Source organism: Crinia signifera, chromosome 7 (assembly GCF_055691185.1).
Source record: "Crinia signifera chromosome 7, ASM5569118v1, whole genome shotgun sequence".
In the NCBI taxonomy this organism is placed as follows: Eukaryota; Metazoa; Chordata; class Amphibia; order Anura; family Myobatrachidae; genus Crinia; species Crinia signifera.
The window spans coordinates 3178699-3202491 of record NC_139223.1 but is presented as its reverse complement, the minus strand read 5'-3'; the positions used below and the strand labels follow the sequence as shown (position 1 = coordinate 3202491).

The window sequence follows — 23793 nt, the reverse complement described above, 5'->3', positions numbered from 1 at the left end:
ATACTGTATCACTGTAATACTGTACTTTGCTCTGTCACTGCAATGTCACTGTATCCCTGTAACACTGTGCTCTATCACTGTATCACTGTAACACTGTTCCATCTATAACACTTGTGATGCTGTGCTCTGTCACTGCATTGTCACTGAATCAATGTAATGCTGTTCTCTGTCACTGCAATATTTTGTATCACTGTAACACTGTGCTCTGTGACTGCATGGCCACTGTATCACTATAGCACTGTGCTCTGTAACTGCAACATATCTGTATCAATGTAATGCTGTTCTCTGTCACTGCAACGTCACTGTATCACTGTAATGCTGTGCTCTGTCACTGCACCATCACTGTAACACTGTCTCTTCCCATCTCTCTCTCCCCCTTCTCTCCCTCTCTCCTCCCCCTCTCTATCTCCCTCTCCCTATCTCCCTCTCTCTCTCCTTTTCTCTCCCTGTCTCCCTTTTTCTCTCTCCCCTTGCTTCCCTTCCTCTCTCTCTCCCGCTCTCTCCCCTCTCCCACTCCCCTTTTGTCCCTCCCCTCTCTCTACCTCTCTTTCCATCCCTCTCTATCTATCTCTCTCCCTTCCCCCTCTTTCTCTCTCTCTCTTCCATTCTCTCCCTCCATCTCTCTCCCCTTATTTCCCTCCCTCTCTCTCCCCCTTCTCTTTCTCCCTCACACTCACTATCTCTCTACCTCTCCCCTTCTCTCTCCCTCTTCTCTTCCTCTTCTTTCCTCCCCATTCCTTTCTTTCTCCCTCTCTCTACCCTTCTCTCCCTCTCTCTATCTCCAATTCTCTCTTTCTCCCTCCCTCTCTCTTCTCTCCCTCACTATCCCACTCTCTCCCTACCTCCCTTCTCTCCCTCCTTCCCTCTCTCTCCCCTTCTCTTTCCTTCCCTCCCTCCCTGTATCTCTTTCCCTCCCTCTCTCTCCCTCCCTATCTCTCTACCTCCCTGTCTGTCTGTATCTCTCTCTCTCCCCTTCTCTTTCTTTCCCTCCCTCCCTGTATCTCTTTCCCTCCCTCTCTCTCCCTCCCTATCTCTCTACCTCCCTGTCTGTCTGTCTCTCTCTCTCCCCCTTCTTTCCATCTCTCTCTCCCACCTTCCTTCACTGCCTTTCTCTCTTTCTCCCCTTCTATCCCTCCCACCATCTATCCCTCTCTCTCTCCAATTCTCTTCCCCTCTCTCCCCCTTCTCTCCCTCCTTCTCTCTCTCCAATTCTCTTCCCCTCTCTCCCCCCTTCTCTCCCTCCCTCTCTCTCCCTTCCTCCCTCTTTCCCTCCCTCTCTCCCTTCCTGTCTCTCTCCCTCCCTCCCCCCCTCTCTCTCTCCCCCCCCCTCTCTCTCTCTCTGCAGTTTGCTCTGATGCAGTTTTCACACAAGTTTGCTATAGAATTTGACTTTAAGAGATTTTCAGAAGAGAGAAAGCCTGAAGAGCTTGTAAAGCGGATCTCCCACCACAAGGGAGGGACATATACCTGTGGGGCCATCGTTCAGGTGATGTAAGTGTCGTAGGGCCCGATTCAGAGCTGCTCGCTGGGCAAGTCAGCGGCGGCCCACCAGCCTGTTGCCCCGCTCCTGTACATTCTCAGCCATTCAGAAATAGTCACCATGGATTGAATTCCTCCCCACTCGCAGCCGCCAAGTGTCTGGACTGATTGATTCAGCGGCTGCGAGGGCCACATGGAGAAGAAGGGCCTCCCCCAAATGCCTGTCGCCTGTCAATCACTCTGTGTATGACATTAGGGAAATGTCAATATGTCAACATAGTGAAAATGTCGACAGTAGGGTTATGGATGCCTTGCAAATGCATTGTCGACATTATCAGGATTATCTGCGTTGTCATGTTGGCATGGTCCCTGTGCAGAGAATATTCGCTCTCACACACACATGCACGCACGCACACACACGCACACGCACACACACACACACGCACACAGGGTGACATTTAATAGGATGCAATTTTTAGACATTGAACGTTATCGCATTTTTTTTGCCGGAATAGGACGATTTAATGAGATGCAAATTTCTGGCAAAACTAAGCAATAAGGTGCAATTTTTAGTCATGAAAATGTGCGATTTTGCTGACATGTGCGATTTGGGAGACATGGTACGGTGGGTATTTGTGTAAATATAAAAGAAAAAAATGGTCCCCCCTCCCGACCCGGCCTGAAGAGCCGGTCCTGGTTTCATAAAATCACAGGGCAAAACAAATAGGGTCCCTATTGATTTTATACAACCAGCACCAGGCTCAATGACCGGTCCTGGATCCCAAAATACGGGGGCCAAAACGAGTAGGGGTCCCCTGTATTTCAAGAACCTGCACCGGGCCCAATAAGCCAGCAGGGTAATGCCACAGCGGGGGGAGACTTTGTATACAGGTCCCCCCGGACAAAGCATTCACCCCCTGACCAGTCAGCATGGGCAGGGGTCCTGGGGATGTGGGGACCCCACCAACAAAGGGGTCCCCCCTTCCAAAATTTACCTGCCCATGCTGAAGCCCGGGGCTGTCCTCGATGGCCCTGGACTGTGGCCATTGGGCTGATAAATATGTATAATTAGATGATCATGATTGGATAAATGGCTGGTGGGCGGGCCTAACTCCTGTAATCACAAGCCCCGGTGTGTGTACAGCGATGGCGGAGACACGGAGAAGCTGAGAATGCGGCTGGTGAGAAGGTACCCCATATGGATTCTACAGGAGAAGGGGACCGATGCTTTGTGGCATGGAAAAACATCTGGATGCGAATTGTAAAATCACTATTTCAGAATTTGTGAATTCGCGGCAGGAAGTCTGAGATTTTTGCCGCAATTCCCATTCCCTTAAGTTGGCGATTTTGGAAAAATGTGCAAATTCGGCCATGTTTTGTGATAAAATCTAAAAAGAAACCGAATTGAATCCTATTAAATGCCACCCCATAGTGTCTATGGACACAGCAGAGACATGGGCGGACTGTTGGCTTTATACACTGACATGACACCAATATACCATACATATTATATATAAGGTCTGTATTTCGCCAGGACCCAGCTTTTTATACCGGCCAGGGGCAACCGCGAGCGGGCGCAGAAGGTTCTCATCGTGATAACGGATGGAGTGAGTTTTGGGGAAAACACAAAAATAAAGTATTCAATTGACATGGCGAATAAGAAAGGAGTCCGGCGCTTCGCTATTGGGGTAATTATAACGCTAATCTGCCAGTCTTACCATAATACAAACTGCTTTATAGTATTTGTATACTAATATATAGGGGGAAATTTACTAAGAATACCAATACGGTTTGTTTCTCAGCATTGATTGAGTTTACACCGCCCTGCTAAATCTGGCTAATATATACATGCTACTAACATCTGATTCATTAGACAATCAAGCTGTGAGAGAGCTAATTTATTTATTTATTTGCAGTTTCTTATATAGCGCAGCAGATTCCGTTGCGCTTTACAATAGTAAATAAACCATTGACTTCTCACCATAACCATTCTTATACAATAAAAATCAAAACCCGAACTAACTAAACCTCAATAGAGGAAGTATTCATAACAGTTGTATCTTCGGCTGTGCCTTACTAACCAGATAACCCATGCATTACCTCATATTGGCCCTTATTCTGATCGGTGCGGATATATCCGCGTGCGTTCGTGCCGCCGATGTTTTGTGTCTGCGCATGTGCAGAGGCGTCTCTGCGCATGTGCGAGCGGGGCGTACGGCCAAATCCCGCATGATATGTGAACACTCCGAACAGGGGGTGGAGAGGGGCGTGAAGGGCTATTTGTGCTCATTACCATATGCATACGCCCCGCGTTTCATGGGCGTTCCCATGCAAACACTGGGCGTACGTATGGTAATGCGGCCGTGACGCACGTGTAGGGGGCGGACATATGACATCGCCGGATGTCAGCTGCCCGCCCAGATCCCTGCTTTTGCACGGAAAAATGTCCGTGTGGTCTGAGGTTGCGGGTGCTGGTGGAGCACTCGGTCCTGCATTCGATGGTCTGCGACCATCGAATGATGGGGGAGGTTCCCTTAGATGTAGGAGGCGTATTCCGTGTAAAATACACGTGCGGTCCGTTCGGCCAGCTTCTTACCGCGTACGGACGGAGTTGGCGATCCGTATGGAAGGCGGGGTTTCGCACGCACGGTCCTGGCCGCTTAATCGGATCTGGCCGCACCGATCAGAATAAGGGCCATTGAGTGGATAGAGTGATTTTTTTATATGTTTTTTTATGATTATTACCGGCCAGTGATTTGTGTGATTTATGTCAACTAATTGTTGTTATTAATAATGAAGTTTTATTAAGATTATATTCCGAATCAGAGCTGTCTTTATTATTTTTTGCCTTGGTTGTCTGTAATCTAAGGGGTGGAGTATCCCTCTTTTTAACCCCTTCCCGACATTTGACGTACATTTACGTCATGGCCGGGATGTACTTCCCGACGCATGGCATAAATGTACGTCATGACTTTAAACTGTCACCGCGTCTATAGACGCGGTGACAGAGGGACGATGGCTGCTGTCCCTGACAGCAGACATCTTCCCTCGTAGCCCAGGGGGGGCAGCGATGCGCCCCCCCCCATCGGCGATCGCTGCGATTGGCTGTTCAAATGTGAACAGCCAATTGCAGCGTTTTCTGTGTTCTGTGTATAATTTTGTCTCTGCTGCCCCCTAGTGTCCAAAAAATTAAAAGGAGGTTGAAATAATGATGGTAAAATAAAGTACACATATGGTCTTTGTTAGTTATTAACTATTTTGAGTGGTATGATTATTTGTCTCACAAGCAGAAAATTTAACATTTTGCAAATTGCAAAATGTTCAATTTTTTTACGACATTTTGGTATTTTTCACAAAAAAAAACAGACTGTATCGACCAAAATTTACCACTAACTTAAAGTACAATGTGTCACGAGAAAACAATCTCAAAATCACTGGGATAAGTAAAAGCAATAAAAAGTTATCCCCACATAAAGTGATACATGTCAGATTTGAAAAAAAGGGCTCTGTCAGGAAGGCAAAAACAGGCTGCGGCGGTAAGGGGTTAAGGACAGCAGCAGATTCGGAACTTGTTTAAAATAGATTTGCTCTCTGTCATTTATTCCTACAATTCAGGGGAGCCTCCTCAATATATTTCTCATGGCTTGGCTAGGGTAGAGCTGATGGAGAGGTGAGGTAAAATGGGGGGGAAGGGGGCGGAATGTTTCTCCAATTGAACCTGCAAACAATCACACCCCTAACACTGTGTCCAGTCCTTAACTCGGCCAAGGGTATCCTCATCATAACATGTAAAAACATTCAGCAGGTGATGTCCCCTCATATATTTGAATCTAAATAGAATAACATGCTTAAAACTAGGTTCTTTTCAACGTTTTTATGGGACAACAGGTCCTCATACACCTTAGCACTAATCAAAGTTAGCTTGTTACTAATTCTGATGATCCAAAGAAAATTTGGGGCAATGGGTCTGATCTTCGTGATTGGGTCAGGAATACGTCCACATTGATGGAAATTGAATAGCCCATTAGGATCACAGATGAAAGCTGAGAAGGTGTCTTGAAGAGTTACAATCAAGTTCTTGGTGCTAGACAGAGTAAGCCCAACGGTTAAAAGTTGATAACCAAAAACGTATTATTCAGTGTCAGAACATCAAAGCCATCAACAATAAGAGTTCTCTGGTCCAATAAATCTAGAAAATAGCATCAGATCATTCAATAAGCAACCTAAGCTTCTGCCAAGGGATCATTGAGCACCAAGGGGCCCAGTTGAGTATAGTCTGTTTTTTTTTATATATATATAGAGTACTGTTCTACTTACTGAGACCACCATCAACCTTCTCCACATGATGTATAGGTGGGAGATGCTTCCACAAAAGAATCTGCTAAACAGGAGCTGGTAGGAATCGCATCTCCAGACCCTAAGGACCACGTGCTTAATGTTACAAATTTCTCTGCTCTGGCCAACATCCAGAAAGAACTACAGGAGAAGATCTTCACCATTGAAGGTAACAAGACCGAAACCAGCAAAAACAGGCCGGTTCACAACTCCAATTAAAATGTAGCATAAGTATTCACACTACAAATAACAAAAACTTAACATTCAAGTCAGGATTGGGGGAGTTGGTAGGGCATATAAATGCTTTTAAAGTCTTATGCTCCAATGTCCAGTCATCCATCTGACCTCTTCTCTCTCTCCATCTTTCTGACATCTTCCTCTTATGTCTCTGTGTCCCTGACCGCTCTCCTCTTCTTCCGTGACCCTCTCTCCTATTCCACTATTCCATCTCTCTCTCTCTCTCTCTCTATCCATCAGACATCTCCTCTAATGTTTCTGATCTTTCCTTCTGTTACCAGGTACAAAGTCACTGACTACAAGTTCGTTTCAGATGGAAATGTCTCAGGAAGGGTTTAGTGCAATCTTGACACCAGTAAGTGGTGAATATGATCCCTCTCTGTCCGAGTGCTTCCATTGTATGTCATTACCCACACTATGTCACACTTTAGGGTTTTTGTTTGACTGGCAGGGAGGAGGCAGCTGAGGAAGTGGAAGTGAGTGGATGAATGTAGACCTTTCTCATGTACCAAAGTACAGGATAGATGGAGGATAGTTGAGTGAGGTTTAGAAGATTTAATAATAAAGTCTAACCGTACAGTCTAAGAATAAACCTCAATGAATTCACAAGCAAAACAGATACTTGAAATACAGTGAACACAGGCAACAGTGATAACAGAAGCAGTTTGTATATCGCTTGACAGACTGTTTCTCAGAACTTGAATACAACTGTGAAATACACTGGGAACTTGGAGATGATTGTGAAGAACTTTTAGATGACTGTGAACAACTTGGGAACAACTACAGTTGGCGACTACTGTGGGGAACTGTGAAGAACTTGGAGATGGCTGTGAAGAACTGTGAAGAACTTGGAGATGGCTGTTGAATACCTTGAGACCTTGGGAATGACTGAAGAACTTGGAGACGACTGGGAAGGAACTTGGAAACGGCTGTGAAAAACTATGAAGACTTGGAGACGACTGTGAAGACTTGGAGATGACTGTGAATAACTGTGAACCCTTGGAGATGGCTGTGGATAACTGAACACTTGGAGAGGGCTGTGAACAACTGTGAACACTTGGAGATGCCTGTGAACAACTGTGAACACTTGGAGATGGCTTTGGATAACTGTGAACAAATAATGGAGACAGCTGCGGATAACTGTGAACACTGAGAAGCTATCCCAGCAGGAGAGAGGTGGGTCCCCTGCAGCACACTGGTGGATCACTGCAGCACTGGTTACCTTTAAGGAACACTGGACAGGAGCAACAGCAGGTTGGACAGGAACAATGGTGGAGCACAAAGCCACAGAACCATTCTCCAGCAGGTAGACTAAAGTACTGGCTGTTGACACTGGACATTGGCAGTCAACACTGGGCACTGGAAGTCAACACTGGAAAGCTAGGAGTCGACACTGGACACTGGCTGTTGACACTGGAAGTTGACACTGACTGTCGACACTAAACACTTTGGTAACTGTCAGAATCAGGATACCTTCCAGCATAAGACCCAGAGACCACGTGGCAAGCTGAGAGCAGAGGCAGCACCGCAAGGCTCAAGTGACAGCGACTAGGACAGGCGTAGCGAGGGTTAACTCAGGAGCTCAGGACTGTAGCACTAACACAGGTAAGCGACTAGAAGTAGTGGCCCAGAAAACCTGATCCCTTTTAAGGAAGTGGATTAAACGATAGCACAGGGACTCAGGGAGAATGGTCTGATCCAGTTTCCAACATGGCACCCCCCTGCAAAGAGAACACCTGCAGGATCCAGAGTACAACAGCTCCCAGCCTCCAGCACCAATACCCCACACGAGCCTCAGATGGAGATGGAGATCATCACCGCAACAGATACCCTTCTAGCCACCCTATCTGGAGATGTTGCCTCACCAGCCCGAGCCTGCAACGCTGCCTGCCACCACGCACACCCCGCTGGATGCTCCCTGCTGTGGAGGCAAGCCTCCGGTGCGTGACACACTACATCAAACAGCTACACTATATCACACAGTTACACAACATCACACAACATTACACCCATACACAATATCACACTATATCACATAACTACATAAATATCACATAGCTACCGTGTCAGATCCCTCACTCTGCGCTGCAGAAAGATGTCCAGAGGCTTCTATAGGGTTACGTTAGCTACAGTATGAGGGCAGTACTGTGTGGCGTTATGTGTGTGAGGGCATTCCTAATGTGGGGTATATGTGTAAGGGGCAATACTGTGCAACATTATGTGTGTGGGGCTGTACCTCAAAGTGACTCTTCAGTTCTGTACCTCGGAGTGACTCTCCAGTTCTGTACCTCAAAGTGACTCTTCAGTTCTGTATCTCAAAGTGACTCTTCAGTTCTGTACCTCGGAGGGACTCTCCAGTTCTGTACCTCGGAGGGACTCTCCAGTTCTGTACCTCAGAGGGACTCTCCACTTCTGTACCTCGGAGGGACTATCCAGTTCTGTACCTCGGAGTGACTCTCCAGTTCTGTACCTCCGAGGGACTCTCCAGTTCTGTACCTCGGAGGGACTCTCCAGTTCTGTACCTCGGAGTGATTCTCTACTTCTGTACCTCGGAGGGACTCTCCAGTTCTGTACCTCGGAGGGACTCTCCAGTTCTGTACCTCGGAGGGACTCTCCAGTTCTGTACCTCGGAGGGACTCTCCAGTTCGGTACATCGGAGGGACTCTCCAGTTCTGTACCTCGGAGGTGACTCTCCAGTGCTGTACATTGAAGTACCTCTCCAGCTCTCTTCCTCTCTTGTCTCTGGGATAATCCTGCAGAATTGTTGTTATGCATAATTGGCAGGGCTGAAATGTTTGATAAATAGGCCCCAAAGCTCAAAAGGAACTAAATCTGGGGATCTCCTCACTAACTGTGTTTTCCTTCATCAGAACGGGGCGATCCTCGGGGCAGTTGGTGCATATGACTGGTCAGGTGGGGCATATGCCTACAGGACCAGGCAGCAGAATGGCACATGGATAAATGTCACAAGGGATCAGGCTGACATGAAGGACTCCTATCTGGGTGAGATAATGTCATTTGTACGTGATATATCTGTAGTTTGCAGTCTCTGTTACTGTATGATTAACGTGTAACTAAATATATGGAAATTGACGCAATGAGAAATCATATTTACACCAGATATTTAATAAATATGTAATAAAAAAAATGTGGTTTCCCCAGCACTGAAGGGGTGTGGTATAGTAGCCCAACAGTCATTAGTCAGACGTCGGAATCCCGACTGCACAGCGTGGGGAGCGCAATAAAGCACCTTGCGGGCTCGCTGCGCTCACCACGCTGCGGGCACGGTGGCGAGATGCGCTCGCCACCTATTTTATTCTCCCTCTATGGGGGTCGTGGACCCCCATGAGGGAGCAGTCGGGATTCCGACGTCGGAGGAAAGACTGTCGGAATCCCGACTGTCGGGGAGCCGTCCGGCACCCCACTGAAGGATATCAGTAACCAGATATAAAACCACATGGTAGTACATTCAGAGATCTTGGTTACATATATTTGCATATACATAGGTAAGCCCCCAAGTGATGACCCTCCGAGTACCATCATTGGGGCAGTAGTGTCAATGATGCCTACACTTGGATTATAAAGTGATGAATGAAGGGTGGGATCCCATTGATACATGTTTACCGTCTGCTGATTGCTTTCCCCAGGTTACGCTTTGCAACAAATGGGACCGGATTTGGTTGCAATTGGAGCACCTAGGTACCAACATCAGGGGAGTGTCTTTATATACAGCAGAGACCCAAACACCTCCCTATGGAGCCATGCAGCTGAAGTCAGGGGAGATAAGGTGACCCTGAGGTGGAAACGGGTAACATCTGCTGAGCATTCGCACAAAAGACGGGTGTTATATGGGTGGACCAGAGATGGTCATGGTCTGTGACCTCAGAGGTGGAGACTCAACAATGTACTGATGGAAAAGGGAGAGCTCAGGCCACACAGTTTAGGTGTCGGCTGTTGAGGGACCTGTCCATACAGAGAATACAGCTGAGATATTTCTTCTTTCTCCTGTTCCCCTATACACGCCTTCAGTAGATCGGATAGGTTGGGTTTATATGATGGTGATGAAGATGATATAATTTGACTTGTCTGTCCATCCAACTCAGCCTCTCTGCCGTGCTCTAGTTGCCCTAACAGCTTTTAAAGTCTCCAAAAGAAGGATCCCCCCAATTTATCCCCATAGGGGTAAAATAATTGTTTAGGTCCCCTTCATTTAAGGTGTGTGAGGATGTGATCAGACCAGACAAACGTCATCTGGATCACACCAATTAGCTGTCTTGTTACAGGCTGTGTTTGAAAGATGACAGAAGCTAATTATAAATAGCTACAGATAGTATTGATAATGTGGGATATATGATTGTACAAGAGACATATAATAATGACAAGGTGGAACGTACATATAGATAGAAAATACTGACAATGGTGACATAATCCCAAGAGTGGAAGGAGGGCGGAACAGTAGGTGGGAGAGAGAATATAGAGGGGTGCAGGAAGGGGTCCCGACAGTCGGGATCCTGACATTCATTTACCCAACGTCGGGATCCTGACAGTCAAATCCCCGCCACACGGGTGCCGGATGGCCATCGCCTATTCTCCCTCGTGGGGGTCCACGACCCCCATAGAGGGAGAATAGAAAAGATGGCAAGCGTAGCGAGCCACCGCGCCCGCAGCGAGCCCTCAAGGGGCTTTATTGCGCTCACCATGCTGTCTGGGTCCGGCCAGTTGGGATCCCGATGTCGGGATAATGACTGTCGGGATCCTGACTGTCGCAACCCTATACCACACCCATTGCATATATTAATTGCTATCCATTTGAAAAATTGTCCTTTCAGATCGGGTCATATTTTGGTTCTGTACTGAATGTAGTCCGAGAGGATTCTTCTCAACCGCTGCTTCTAGTTGGGGCACCAACATATTACTCACCAGAAGGCGCAGGTGGACGAGTGTACCTGTGTCCCATCACCCAGGTTAGACCTTAACTGAAGTAACATTCTATATTAAGCTCTGAGTGTCTCCACTACACAAGACCCTACCATTCATCTACTGTCCCTCTAAGACTCTACACTACACAACACCACATCATACATCTACTGTCCCTCTGAGAGTCTCCACTACACAACATGCATCATTCATCTACTGTCCCTCTGAAAGTCTCCACTACACAACACCCCATCATTCATCTACTGTCCCTCTGAGAGTCTCCACTACACAACATTCCATCATACATCTACTGTCCCTCTGAGAGTCTCCACTACACAACACTCCATCATACATCTACTGTCCCTCTGAGAGTCTCCATTACACAACACTCCATCATACATCTACTGTCCCTCTGAGAGTCTCCACTACACAACACTCCATCATACATCTACTGTCCCTCTGAGAGTCTCCACTACACAACACTCCATTATTCATCTACTGTCCCTCTGAGAGTCTCCACTACATGACACCCCATCATACATCTACTGTCCCTCTGAGAGTCTCCACTACACAACACTCCATCATTCATCTACTGTCCCTCTGAGAGTCTCCACTACACAACACCCCTTAATACATCACTGTCCCTCTGAGAGTCTCCATTACACAACACCCCATCATACATCTACTGTCTTTCTGAGAGTCTCCACTACACAACAACCCATCATTCATCTACTGTCCCTCTGAGAGTCTCCACTACACAACACCCCATCATTCATCTACTGTCCCTCTGAGAGTCTCCACTACACAACACCCCATCATACATCACTGTCCCTCTGAGAGTCTCCACTACACGACACCCCATCATTCATCTACTGTCCCTCTGAGAGTCTCCACTACACACCACCCCATCATACATCTACTGTCCCTCTGAGAGTCTCCACTACACAACACCCCATCGTACATCTACTGTCCCTCTGAGAGTCTCCATTACACAACACCCCATCGTACATCTACTGTCCCTCTGAGAGTCTCCACTACACATCACCCCATGATACATCTACTGTCCATCTGAGAGTCTCCACTACACGACACCCCATCGTACATCTACTGTCCCTCTGAGAATCTCCACTACACAACACCCCATCATTCATCTACTGTCCCTCTGAGAGTCTCCACTACACAACACCCCTTAATACATCACTGTCCCTCTGAGAGTCTCCACTACACAACACCCCATCATACATCTACTGTCCATCTGAGAGTCTCCATTACACATCGCCCCATCATACATCTACTGTCCCTCTTAGAATCTCCACTACATATTACCCCATCATTCATCTACTGTCCATCTGAGAGTCTCCACTACACAACGCCCCATCATACATCTACAGTCCCTCTGACAGTCTCCACTACACAACGCCCCATCATTCGTCTACTGTCCCTCTGAGAGTCTCCACTACACAACATCCCATCATTCATCCACTGTCCCTCTGAGAGTATTCACTACACACCAGCCCATCATTCATCTACTGTCCCTCTGAGAGTCTCCACTACACACCACCCCATCATTCATCTAATGTCCCTCTGAGAGTCTCCACTACACAACACCCCATCGTACATTTACTGTCCCTCTGAGAGTCTCCATTACACAACACCCCATCGTACATCTACTGTCCCTCTGAGAGTCTCCACTACACAACACCCCATCGTACATCTACTGTCCCTCTGAGAGTCTCCACTACACAACACTCCATCGTACATCTACTGACCCTCTGAGAGTCTCCACTACACAACACTCCATTATTCATCTACTGTCCATCTGAGAGTCTCCACTACATGACACCCCATCATACATCTACTGTCCCTCTGAGAGTCTCCACTACACAACACCCCATCATTCATCTACTGTCCCTCTGAGAGTCTCCACTACACAACACCCCATCATACATCACTGTCCCTCTGAGAGTCTCCACTACACGACACCCCATCATTCATCTACTGTCCCTCTGAGAGTCTCCACTACACACCACCCCATCATACATCTACTGTCCCTCTGAGAGTCTCCACTACGCAACACCCCATCTTTCATCTACTGTCCCTCTGAGAGTCTCCACTACACATCACCCCATCATACATCTACTGTCCCTCTGAGAGTCTCCACTACGCAACACTCCATTATTCATCTACTGTCCCTCTGAGAGTCTCCACTACACAACACTCCATTATTCATCTACTGTCCCTCTGAGAGTCTCCACTACATGACACCCCATCATACATCTACTGTCCCTCTGAGAGTCTCCACTACACAACAACCCATCATTCATCTACTGTCCCTCTGAGAGTCTCCACTACACAACACCCCATCATACATCACTGTCCCTCTGAGAGTCTCCACTACACGACACCCCATCATTCATCTACTGTCCCTCTGAGAATCTCCACTACACAACACCCCATCATTCATCTACTGTCCCTCTGAGAGTCTCCACTACACAACATCCCATCATTCATCTACTGTCCCTCTGAGAGTCTCCACTACACACCACCCCATCATACATCTACTGTCCCTCTGAGAGTCTCCACTACACAACTCCCCATCATACATCTACTGTCCCTCTGAGAGTCTCTACTACACAACACCCCATCGTACATCTACTGTCCCTCTGAGAGTCTCCACTACACAACACTCCATCATACATCTACTGTCCATCTGAGAGTCTCCACTACACAACACACCATCATTCATCTACAGTCCCTCTGAGATTCTCCATTACACAACACTCCGTCATTCATCTACTGTCCCTCTGAGAGTCTCCACTACACAACACTCCATCATTAATCTACTGTCCCTCTGAGAGTCTCCACTACACAACAACCCATCATTCATCTACTGTCCCTCTGAGAGTCTCCACTACACAACAACCCATCATTCATCTACTGTCCCTCTGAGAGTCTCCACTACACAACACCCCATCATTCATCTACTGTCACTCTGAGAGTCTCCACTACACGACACCCCATCATACATCTACTGTCCCTCTGAGAGTCTCCATTACACAAGACTCCATCATACATCTACTGTCCCTCTGAGAGCCTCCTCTACACAACACCCCATCATACATCACTGTCCCTCTGAGAGTCTCCACTACACATCACCCCATCATACATCTAGTGTCCCTCTGAGAGTCTCCACTACACGACACCCCATCATACATCTACTGTCCCTCTGAGACTCTCCACTACACGACACATATTATATATAATATATATATTGTAGACATATCACATTTGTCTCCCCATAGATTATCCTTGTTTCATCCATTAAATATGTTTGGTTTCAGGCCACAAGTTCACATGTCCCCAGTGAGACCTTCATCACCATCACATGCCCTCAGACTCTTCACGGTGACAACAGCCAGTCTGAGGGTCATTTTGGTTCTGCCATCTCTGTTCTGCCAGACCTAAATGGAGATACGTTTCCTGACCTGGCCATCGGTGCCCCCTGTGAGGACAACAATCGAGGGGCTATTTATATCTTTGTTGGTGACCCTGGGGGCTTTCACACCTTGTATAGTCAGGTGAGTGGTCATTATGTGTTACACCATAAGAGCCACAAAAGATATATCGGACATCCCAGCCTCATTTCAGTGTAAGATGTCCGACATGTTGCTATACTGGCTTTAGTCTCATACGCTTACTAAGCCAGTTCTGATGTAGCTCATTGTATGACATCATAATGAACCTTAGACTGCCCACAACTGGAAGCAGGATCTACAGGGAGTGTAAATCATTCAATTCATACTGAACTTTGCCCTGAAGGAGCTCATCCTGAGTGTGAGTGATACTCATTTCCCTGAGTGTGAGTGATACTCATTTCCCTGAGAATGCTTGCCTGAGTGTGAGTGATACTAATTTGCCTGAGTGTGAGTGATACTCATTTCCCTGAGAAAGCTTGCCTGAGTGTGAGTGATACTCATTTGCCTGAGTGTGAGTGATACTCATTTGCCTGAGTGTGAGTGATACTCATTTCCCTGAGTGTGAGTGATACTCATTTCCCTGAGAAAGCTTGTCTGAGTGTGAATGAATACTCATTTCCCTGAGAATGCTTGCCTGAGTGTGAGTGATACTCATTTGCCTGAGTGTGAGTGAATACTCATTTCCCTGAGAATGCTTGCCTGAGTGTGAGTGATACTTATTTCCCTGAGTGTGAGTGATACTCATTTCCCTGAGTGTGAGTGATACTCATTTCCCTGAGAAAGCTTGTCTGAGTGTGAGTGATATATGACCAAAAAAATTGAGTTGCTGCGCTAATATTAAATGTAAAAAATACTAAATAAAGGCACCATGGATAAATGCACTCACATTAATAGTTTGTAATGATACCCAATGGTATATCGTATTTATTTTTATTTGATATAAAAATGTGGGTACTTGTGAGTTATCTGGGCGTCCGATTTTTTGATTGTATGCCTTAAGTTAAGGCATACAATCAGATGCGATGCGATGCGATATCGCATCGCATCGCATCGCATGCGACCATCGGATGCGATGACCCGATTTTTCCATAGGAATCAATGTTAAAATGGACTGAGTCCATTTTAACATGGAATTCAATGGGAAAAAGGGGTCCTTTTCATACCCCTACTATCCAAGTGGGCATGGAGTTGGATATAAACCTGTGGCGAGCGTAGCGAGCCACCGAGCCCGAAGCGTGGCGAGCGAAGCGAGCCCCGCGAGGGGACGGTATTCCGTGTCCCCTCACGGGGCTCGCTACGCTCGCCACGCTTCGGGCTCGGTGGCTCGCTACGCTCGCCACAGGTTTATATCCAACTCCATGCCCACTTGGATAGTAGGGGTATGAAAAGGACCCCTTTTTCCCATTGAATTCCATGTTAAAATGGACTCAGTCCATTTTAACATTGATTCCTATGGAAAAATCGGGTCATCGCATCGCATCGCATCGCATCCGATGGTCGCATGCGATGCGATGCGATGTGCCCGATCCGACCCGATTTAAAAATCGGACGCCCGGATAACTCACAAGTACCAAAATGTGTATATATTCTAGGTGGCCACCTACAAACAAACATTAACAAGGAATGCATTAGCTCATTGTGCAATAAATATGAAATAATGAAAAGATTGGAATTGAATTTGTATATTCCACTTTAAAATGTAAAGTGCTCCCGGTCCAGCATCCAGAAACTATTATGTCTTAAATTTAGTTCAATTATTACCACAAGTATTTAAATTTTTAGTTTGACAGCCAATATCTCTATAGGGCAATTTTCCGTATAAACATGGCAATAGTCCACCGTTTTCTATCTGTGCAATGAGTGGTACTGTTTGTATGTGCGTGGTCAACGCATCTCTCACCTGCGCCTCTGTGCGCTCGGGGTGCAGCTGTGGGTCAGAGCTGGTGTGTCCCTCAGGTTGGATTCAGTATTAAATCCCGGCGGTCGGGATCCCGGCGTTCAGAATCCCGACACCGGAATCCCGACAGCCGAAATGCCGACAAGGGGGGACGTGGATCGCCCCCCCCCCTTGCGGGCTCGCTGCGCTCGCCACGCAGCGGGCCCGGTGCCTCGCTACGCTCGGTACACTAATTTATTCTCCCTCCAGGGGTGTTGTGGACACCCACGGAGGGAGAATGTGTCGGGATTTCGGCGGTCGGGATTTCGGCGGTCGGGATTTCGGCGGTCGGGATTCCAGCGTCGGTATTCTGAACGCCGGGATCCCGACCGCCGGGATTTTAACTGCATCCCCTCCGGTTTGTAGGTGGGTGGGGAGCGGACCGAGGATGATCTGGCTGGTCTCTGCTCGCACCCACCTTGCCGAGCCTGATGTTAGAAGTGCAGTGGGCGGCATCTCTCTCACTCACATCACCACTTTCCGGCTCCCTCCCCGGAGTTCTCCTTAACGCTGCATCCACTCCTGCTGTGTGGCGTCAGGTTGGATTATACCAATTTCTCCTGTGCGCCTGGATTTGACAGTAAATACTGCAGATTTCTGTGCTGGATGACGGGATGCCACTTGCTGGGAGTACCACTAACGCGTTTCGCCCTAACAGAGGGCTTTTTCAGAGTCCTACTTTGGGACCTGCACCTCTTAGAAAGGTATAAATAGCCTGACCAGACACTGAGCAGTATCCCTTTGAAAAAGTTGTCAGTTTGGACAACGAAACGCGTCAGCATACAGAGATTTTACTCATATTGGACTTCGGAGCATAACAGATGGACACTCCGCTATTACAGCTCGCTACACTGTTAACATCCGCTTGACACTTGGCCTCCTACACTGGATTATAACTTTGGGACACCACCACCGGCTTACTCTTGGGTTGCCTGCCATCCGTCTGTGAACCTGTCACCCAATAAAGAGGACAGAGATAACACATAACAGCGGCCAAATCCCAGCATGGTTTATGGATACCCACTATCACGATTTCCAGTTAAGAATTAAGGAGAACAATTTCCACTCAGGGTCATATGCAAGCGGGAGACCATACTAAGTATATTGCTCAGTCCAACTTTTACTATCTTCCTACTATTTTATCAATTTAAGTGCACTATTTAGTTCTACCAGTAAAATGCGTTATTAAATGTAAAATAAATGTTCTTTATATTGTGATACCCAAATGATCTCATTTTTTTTAAATGAATATTATTCATATTTAATTCAATACCTCTTTTTTCCCCCACAATACAAGCTGCACAAACACTACATTAGTTGCATGCTTTCGCTGACCTCCCATTGTCTCCCTCAGCGCATTGTTGGTCGTCAGCTCAGTGATAATCTCATGTACTTCGGAAGATCTGTTACTGGAAGTTTAAACAAACAGGACAACCTGACTTACCTGGCTGTGGGGGGCGAGGGGCAAGTGCTGTTACTGAGGTAAGAATGGGAAATATTCTCATGTCACCTAATGTTCTGCCTTCTGCCTCTTCCCCTTTGTCTGGTATACAGAGGCCACTGTCAGAATGTCCACACTGTCCAAGTATGAACATTGTAAATGTGAATGTCAGTAGTGTACTGCAGTTATATAGTATATACTTACTCCTAGCTATGGCCGAACCCAACTAACCCTTATCCTACCCTATGTGACCTCTCATTAATACTACTCTAGTGTGAATAAAATATACATTGTATTAATAGAATGTAATAATATCACATTTTGGAAATTTGGAATTGGAATTTATGAAAATGTGATGGTGTCCAGGCATTGGGATTTGATTCTTATTTGCCTGCACACCAGGGGGAGAGTGTAACCCCTTCTCATTGTTCAATCTCTCTCTCTCTCTCTCTCTCTCTCTCAATATATATAAATATAAAAGTATGGAGGAGGCGGCACTCAAATGGGATTTTTCAAAAGTATATTTGTGGCAAAAGAAAGGACCAACATTTCGGGGTCTAAATCATCCCTTTGTCAGAAATCGGATTTCCACTTGCACCTTGACAAAGGGGTGATTAAGACCCCGAAACGTTGGTCCTTTCTTTTGCCACAAATATACTTTTGAAAAATCCCATTTGAGTGACGCCTCCTCCATACTTCTATCTACCTGTCCTGGAAGGCACCGGGGTATTCGGACCCAGTTGCGGGAGTGCCAGGCCTTCTCCATAATCTATATATATATATATAGACGTTGTTGTTTTTTCCTGCACCTTGAAAACGGGGTTGATCCCCGAAACGTCGGTATCTTTTTGCACCATTTATGCTTTGATAAAATAATTTTTTTCACCAAGCCTACGAGTGCCGCCATTGTTTTTTCTGTATGCCATGTATCGGAAGGCACCGCAGCATATTATACCCAGCTAGGAATCGAGTGCCGGTCCGCCCCACACGTATATATATATATATATATATATATATATATATATATATATATAGCACAGCAGGGAAGTGCGGCACTCGCAGTTAATAATGTACACCAGACCAGCAGTAAGTTTGCAAACTTACTGCTGGTCTGGTGTACATTATTAGCTGCGAGTGCCGCACTTCCCTGCTGTGCTATCCTATTATTGGTGAAGGCACCCAGTGCATTACAGCAAGCCTTGGAGCTGTGGATGTGCCGGCCGTCCGTCCAATTAATTATATATATATATATATATATATATATATTTAACTAGTAATCCCGGTCGAAGCTAATGCTTCGAAAGCTAGAAGAGGTAGTTTCACCTGCTGTGTCTTTTTGTGCATCCTCTCTCTAACCCCCAAACAGGTCCCGTCCCGTCTTGGAAGTCTCAGTCTCCATGAGTTTTGACCCAAGTGAAATTCGCCTTCACTCTTATGAATGTGCAGAACTTCATAGGCAAGAGTCTGTAACCACAATCACTGTGTGCTTCGCCAGACGTGTGAAGAACAAAGGAATTTCAGGTGAGGAAATGGACATGGTACATGGCACCACATCAGAATAATGTCACCAAACAGCAGCAGTACAAAGTTGCAAGTTGTATTGTGAACGTAGCATCACATATATAATATGGTGCCTTGGATAGACAGTAGGATGACCACCTTTACAATTTTACCTTCCTAGACAGGTGACCTGTGAAGATGCATGGCCAATACTGCAACAGAGTTAACACAATTCTATGTCTCAGATCTTAGGCCCCTATTTGCCCCTTACTATGTCTCCTGCACCACAAGCAATTTATATGTTTCAGAGACCCATAATATATCGTATATCTGAGCCTCCTCATGCACTTATATCCTGGACGAGAGCCCTCATACACTTATGTGCCATCCAGGAGCCCCTCATACACTTATGTGCCATCCAGGAGCCCCTCATACACTTATGTGCCATCCAGGAGCCCCTCATACACTTATGTGCCATCCAGGAGCCCCTCACACACTTATATGCCATCCAGCAGCCCCTCATACACTTATATGCCATCCAGGAGCCCCTCATACACTTATACGCCATCCAGGAGCCCCTCATACACTTATATGCCATCCAGGAGCCCCTCATACACTTATATGCCATCCAGGAGTCCCTCATACACTTATGTGCCATCCAGGAGCCCCTCATACACTTATGTGCCATCCAGGAGCCCCTCATACACTTATATGCCATCCAGGAGCCCCTCACACACTTATATGCCATCCAGGAGCCCCTCACACACTTATATGCCATCCAGGAGCCCCTCATACACTTATATGCCATCCAGGAGCCCCTCATACACTTATATGCCATCCAGGAGCCCCTCATACACTTATATGCCATCCAGGAGCCCCTCATACACTTATACGCCATCCAGGAGCCCCTCATACACTTATATGCTATCCAGGAGCCCCTCACACACTTATACGCCATCCAGGAGCCCCTCATACACTTATATGCCATCCAGTAGCCCCTCATACACTTATATGCCATCCAGGAGCCCCTCACACACTTATATGCCATCCAGGAGCCCCTCACACACTTATATGCCATCCAGGAGCCCCTAACACACTTATATGCCAGACCAGAGACCCTCATACACTTATATGCCATCCAGGAGCCCCTCACACACTTATATGCCATCCAGTAGCCCCTCATACACTTATATGCTATCCAGGAGCCCCTCACACACTTATACGCCATCCAGGAGCCCCTCATACACTTATATGCCATCCAGTAGCCCCTCATACACTTATATGCCATCCAGGAGCCCCTCATACACTTATATGCCATCCAGGAGCCCCTAACACACTTATATGCCAGACCAGAGACCCTCATACACTTATATGCCATCCAGGAGCCCCTAACACACTTATATGCCATCCAGGAGCCCCTCATACACTTATATGCCATCCAGTAGCCCCTCACACACTTATATGCCATACAGGAGCCCATCATACACTTATATGCCATCCAGTAGCCCCTCACACACTTATATGCCATCCAGGAGCCCCTCACACACTTATATGCCATCCAGGAGCCCCTCATACACTTATATGCCATCCAGGAGCCCCTCACACACTTATATGCCATCCAGGAGCCCCTAACACACTTATATGCCGTCCAGGAGCCCCTCATACACTTATATTCCAAACCAGAGCCTCTCATACATTTTGATGCCACAACCACAACCGAGTGCCACACCCCAGGCAGGAACCGCATGGGTTTAGAAAGGGTACTTTAGTTTCACGGCGCCAGCGCAAGCATGCTGAAACTATGAATATTGGCAGCTTGCCAGACTGCCTTAAGCTACGCTATCAGCCTAGCGACTGTTTGAATTCTGGCAGCTTGCCAGCTGCTTAGTTGTTTAGTTTCAGGGTGGCAGCGCTGCTACTCCTAACTAGGGATGCCAATCTCGGGGCATTTTTTCAATCCCGGGATTGAAAAATGCTCAATCCCGGGATTGGCATCCCTAGTTCGCAGGCATGTAACCCATACCCACCCCCACACCGGACGACACGCACATTTACTTACATTGGCAGGCGGGCAGCCGGGAGTGGAGTGGGTTCGGAGGTGCACGGTGCCTCTGGGCGCATGCACCTCATCAGCAGCCAGAGAAGAATCAGGCAGGCTGCAGGTGAAGGACCGGGCGGGCGCAAGTGAAGGGGCGGGTGGGCAGGCGCAGGAGAAGAGGTGGTGGGTGGGCGGAAAGGGGCGTGCTGGTGGCCAGGAGAAGGGGGTCACAGCAGAGTGGGCGGCGTGGCCTGCGCAGCGTGACCATCATGCTGCACAGGCGGAGTCAGAAACAGCCGGGCAGCGTCTGAGTGCGCAGTCTAATCCCGAAATTCCATTATTGGATACTCCAATCCCGGGATTGGCCACCCTACTCCTAACCTCCTGTGAAGTGAGCGCCTCTCACACAGAGCTTGTGCCCGCATGATATCCTCTGTCCTGTGGAGAGGGGATCATGAGGGCGCCGGCGCTCCATCTTTGTGATACGTAGGAGCGTCCCAGACGCTCCAGCGGGGGCAGCACGAGCCCACTCTAGCTATGAATCTTGGCAGCTTGCCAGACTCCCTTCACCGCGCAGATGTTGCCTAGTAACTGTATGAGCGCGCAGATGTGTGACTGTGTTCCTGAAACACCCCTACCATCCACGCCATCCCGAAGCGTGGCGAGCGCAGTGTGCCCCGCGAGGGGACGCGGTGCGCGTCCTCCCGACCTTTTCATACCCCCACTATCCACCTCGGTGTGGAGTTGATTTAATATAGTGTGGCGAGCGTAGCAAGCCACCGAGCCCAAAGCGTGGCGAGCGCAGCGAGCCCCGCGAAGGGACACAGAATACATGTGAGCCAATTTTGCGTGTACTACTTGGACGCTATAGCGTCTAAGCAGTAGACGCAAAATTCAGACACACTGTCACCACTGAGCTGCCGCGGAGTCACTACGCTCACAGGTCATTGTGGTGCCACAACAACCTGTGAGCGCCCAGATCAGAGTGTATCATTGCATTGCTGCTGGAGCGTCTGAGAAGCTCCTACGTCTCACAAAGATGGAGCGCCTCTCCGCCCCGGCGCCCTCAGGAGAGAGGATATCATGCGGGCACAAGTGCTGTGTGAGAGGCGCTCACTTCACAGGAGGTTAGCAGTAGCAGCGCAGGGCTGCCTTGGAGGAGTCAGCGTAGGACGCTGATAACGTACATGACAGAAGTAAGGCAGCACGGGCTGCCACCCTGAAACTAAACAAGTAAGCAGCTGGCAAGCTGCCAGAATTCATAGCTAGAGCGTCGTCGCGCTGCTGCCCTGAAACTAAACAAGTACCTTAGAAAGATGCAGTATTTTCTGCTGAAACCATTTAAAAGAACCTATTTGGTGCTGTCTGATATGTAAGAGCCGCAAGGAGACTACAACTGGGGATGTACCGGTGGGTAATATTTTATGATACCAGTATAGCCGTCATTATTGTCATGGATCAACATGAGCCTTATAAAGCACTTATGTATTGGGACAAGGAATCACATGCAATAGATGGAAATAAAGTCTGGTTATTTATTTGCAGTAGGTAGACAGCATACCAGGTTAAAAGCTTATCAATTATCAAGTTACAGCATGGCAGGTTTTCCAGCAGGCAACACACAAGCTTCACAATACAGCTGCACTCCACGCATCCCTAGCATTATCTCCATATTCCCCCTGCCTATTGTCCAGCCACTAAAAGGCATTGGGAACCCTGACCTTTTGTTCTGAAGAAACATATAACAGGAAACCACAGGTCTTGTTAATTAGCCAATCTATGATTCACATCAGATTGAGAAAACCTGGACTGGATCTGATCATTCCTGCTGCTGCTCTAAATCCTGGACTGCATATTCCATAGTCACTTCATGTGGAATTATGCTGTCCCTGCCACACTATTATATTACCATCACAGTAAACGCTACCATTGACACCAGTCAGTCTTTTATTGTACCAGGTGGGTATGTGGGGCTGCTGATGTACACCCTGATGCTTGATGCCGGGAGGAAAAACACACGGGCTTTATTCCAAGACGCTGGCCGCTCAATTGACACAAGCCTTACCAGTGATGACAAGTGCCATCACCTCTCCATCCACCTACCAGTAGGTGACATCCTATTTGTCCTAAGCCTCCCTGGACAGGATGATATCACCAACCTCACATCTTCTCTCTCTGTATCTCAGGAATGTGTGACCGACGCGCTGTATCCAATACGGGTCGCTCTGAATTTCTCCATAAGTGGAAATGTTGTCCTGACAGAGAACTCGCAAACCAACTACTCTAAAGAGGTACAAAGCAAAGCCTTGGTATACAAAAATGGGCATGTAAGAGGATATGAGTACAGGGGAAGACAATAGGCCATAGCTCTCTTTAATAGTTGATGAGACGTCCTTATCCTACCTGCTGCAGCACCTCTTTGACTATAACTAGG

At 47.4% G+C, this 23793-nt stretch overlaps 1 protein-coding gene across 3 annotated transcripts in view; it reads left to right on the top strand.

The window, feature by feature from the left end:
- The window catches only part of LOC146019726 (integrin alpha-M-like), a 99031-nt gene that overhangs the window by 32027 nt on the left and 43211 nt on the right, over positions 1-23793 (top strand). For 2 of the 3 annotated variants that reach the window (XM_083152238.1, XM_083152236.1), the window contains exons 7-18: positions 1346-1491; positions 3014-3167; positions 5833-5983; positions 6333-6406; positions 8922-9054; positions 9699-9859; positions 10881-11015; positions 14310-14546; positions 17735-17862; positions 19188-19342; positions 23319-23464; positions 23546-23650. In XM_083152238.1, coding sequence (XP_083008364.1) covers positions 1346-1491; positions 3014-3167; positions 5833-5983; positions 6333-6406; positions 8922-9054; positions 9699-9859; positions 10881-11015; positions 14310-14546; positions 17735-17862; positions 19188-19342; positions 23319-23464; positions 23546-23650 — 1725 coding nt within the window. The remainder of the gene's footprint in view (positions 1-1345; positions 1492-3013; positions 3168-5832; positions 5984-6332; positions 6407-8921; positions 9055-9698; positions 9860-10880; positions 11016-14309; positions 14547-17734; positions 17863-19187; positions 19343-23318; positions 23465-23545; positions 23651-23793) is intronic. The other variant, XM_083152237.1, reaches the window with a different exon arrangement.